General features: G+C 38.1%; 1 protein-coding gene across 1 annotated transcript in view; it reads right to left on the reverse strand.

The window, feature by feature from the left end:
• Positions 1–822, reverse strand: part of LOC110044435 (beta-1,4-N-acetylgalactosaminyltransferase 3-like) — a 12645-nt gene extending 11823 nt beyond the window's left edge. Inside the window, exon 1 of the mRNA XM_020749984.2 lies at positions 1–822. This exon is cut by the window's left edge and continues 453 nt beyond it. Coding sequence (XP_020605643.2) covers positions 1–677 — 677 coding nt within the window. The 5' untranslated portion in view covers positions 678–822.
• Between the last annotated feature and the right edge of the window lie 1780 nt (positions 823–2602).

Consider the following 2602-nt stretch of genomic DNA (forward strand, 5'->3'; position numbering starts at 1 on the left):
GACTCGATGTAATATTTCTTGCCGGCGTGAAGAAGGATTTCTTTAGAAATTTGCTCAGGATATTTCTTGTAGTCTCCTTCTACAGTCCAGGCCGATTCATGAGGCGAATAAACCCGTGCGATCATCTCGCTTGAAGCGGGATCTTCATTTCTACTCAGCCACAACTCTGATGTGTCATCTGATGTGATGGCAAACTTATACATGCCGCTTACCTGCGGATGAACAAATCCAAAAATCCTTTCTCCGTGGTCTTTCATATTCAAAACTTGAGTTTTACGAAATTCCGAAACAAAAGAACGCTTCTCTGGAAGGTAAGGAAAATGAGGCCAGTTTCTCAAAATATCCACGTTCGTTCCACATATTCCAGACCACACGTGAGCATTCAAACTTCCGGTGGATTTCGCGGAATCGTGTTCGAGTTTTCGTTCGCCTGCTATGGATGTCACGATCGCTTCTGTTTGCTGTTTTAAAGTGCTATTTTGAGTTTGTTGCTTAGTTTCGCATGGGCATTCACATACAACGTTCGTCGACAGTATTTTACCAGGCACCGAAATAGAACGTCCAAATATCAGAAGGTATGCTAAGAACGGTAAGCTTGCAAACACTACACCAAAGGTAAAACGTCGCTTGATAAAGACTCTCCTTGCGACACTAACTGGAATTCGCCGGAAAGCCATTCTTCACAGCACGAATACGTTCTATAATCGACAATAAGAAGCTAAGTATTCTTGTCCCACCATTTATTCGCGTAACGTTGTCCCCTCTTCATTTGCTAGATTCACTTGAATGTACCTGAATGGACCCGAATGAATAAATTTAGTTCAGTTAAGGTCATTCTCGTCCCCAGTGCTACTCGTCTTAAAATGTCTGGACGCACCAAAAAATTCGAATTTTTTCATTGGCTGACAAAAAATGAATGCGCAGCAGAAATGAAAATTACAAAGCTCTACGCATTCCATTTTACTTCCGGCCCGGACGGCGTCATTTCACCCTCGCACAGTTGATACAGACACTAAACCCTAAACCTAACCCTAACACGAACCCAAAACAAATGGTGATCTTTCCCGATCGATCTGAAGGAATCGTTAAAGTTTCCACGTAACCAAAGAAGTAAGTCGCCTGCAACGATGTCACAATGATAATGCAATGTTACATAAATAGAAGCTCCAAGAATGTTCTAGAATATTTGATAAATGTATATAGAGAATCATCTAGGTAGTATAGATTGTGTCGTTAGTTGTTCTCGGCAGAGACCGAGAGAAGAAGCTACAGCCCAGTTAGTTCTCGGCAAAGACCGAGTGGAAAAGCCATAGAGTGATATTGCAATTGTGAAAGCTATTGAGGAACTTTGTTTAAGGTCAAGTGGACCGCAAGGAGACACCGAGATTTGTTGTGAGTTTGTGTCAGTGGTGACTCAAGTTTAGCAGTAGGCTTAACTTAGCTTAGTAGTAGATTGTATTGTTTAGAAATCGCTCCTTTGTAGCTAAGATTATATTACCAGCACATATTGTTAAATAAATAAGTTGGGTTCGTAGAAGAGTTTTGTAGTTTCTTTCTGGCGGTCAAGCGAGACCGTAACACTTCCTTTATGAAAAGCTCAAAAAGAAACTTAGAGCCAAGTGAAAAGACGAAGAAATATCACTCTTGCTAAGCAATTGTGGCACTGGAAATCCGAAGGTGAGTGTGTTTTTCTCTCTCTGAAAGATCAAGCAGATCAGATTCTAGCAGTCCAAAATGTATTGATATTAAATTGCCAAAGTGAGTCAAAGGTCCGTGTTATAATACTCTGCTACGTACCTGGATGATGTAGCAAATGGTCTGAACATGAAGTTTGGTTTGTTTCTTCCACATATTGTTATGTATGTATCTTTTACTATCTGTTAAGAAGCTTCTGCTGTTATTGATATATATAATATCTGTTTTTTAGCTCCCCTCTCTTTATTATTGAGACCTCCCCTATAGTCTCCCCCCAAAAAACAAACGAACAAACCTTTTGTGGTCAGGCAAGAGTTTAGTTTGCTTTAGAGCCTTCACCCAAATTTATTTATTTATTTTTATAATTTACTTGTGGAAATGATGTGTAAAGGAAAATAACCATAGCTTAAATTTGAGGCCCTTTCCTCTCTCCCCACTTTAGTTAGGAAGCAACTGCAACCAGCAAAACTTTATTCCATCACAATAACATTAATCAGTAAATAACAATAATTTATCATCCATGCAAATAACTGCAAACAGCTATAAGAGACAATTATTTATACATGTATAACTGATAACGAATCATCAGGACTAGTGGGTTTCCAAATGTAATGTGGGAATTATCTCTGCTAAAAGCAAATCAAACATTATAGGTGTACAGAGTTACATTAATATCCCCATAAGAAAAATATCATAATCTTTTTGTTAGCCTTTGAAAGATAATTTATTTACTGCCATTATTTACTATTCTTTGTTAATTTTCAGACCATAATAGTGCTACATAAATTCCTCGAAGGATGACCATATATGGATAATTCAAATAGGAATGTTGCTCTTGCAGTTCAATAAATAATACTGAAAAAAAAGGAGATGGAGATAGAACCATTGTTAATAGTAAAGCTATGTG

This window comes from Orbicella faveolata, unplaced genomic scaffold, assembly GCF_042242905.1.
Source record: "Orbicella faveolata isolate gen_17 unplaced genomic scaffold, um_ofav_v1 contig_2, whole genome shotgun sequence".
Taxonomy (NCBI): domain Eukaryota; kingdom Metazoa; phylum Cnidaria; class Anthozoa; order Scleractinia; family Merulinidae; genus Orbicella; species Orbicella faveolata.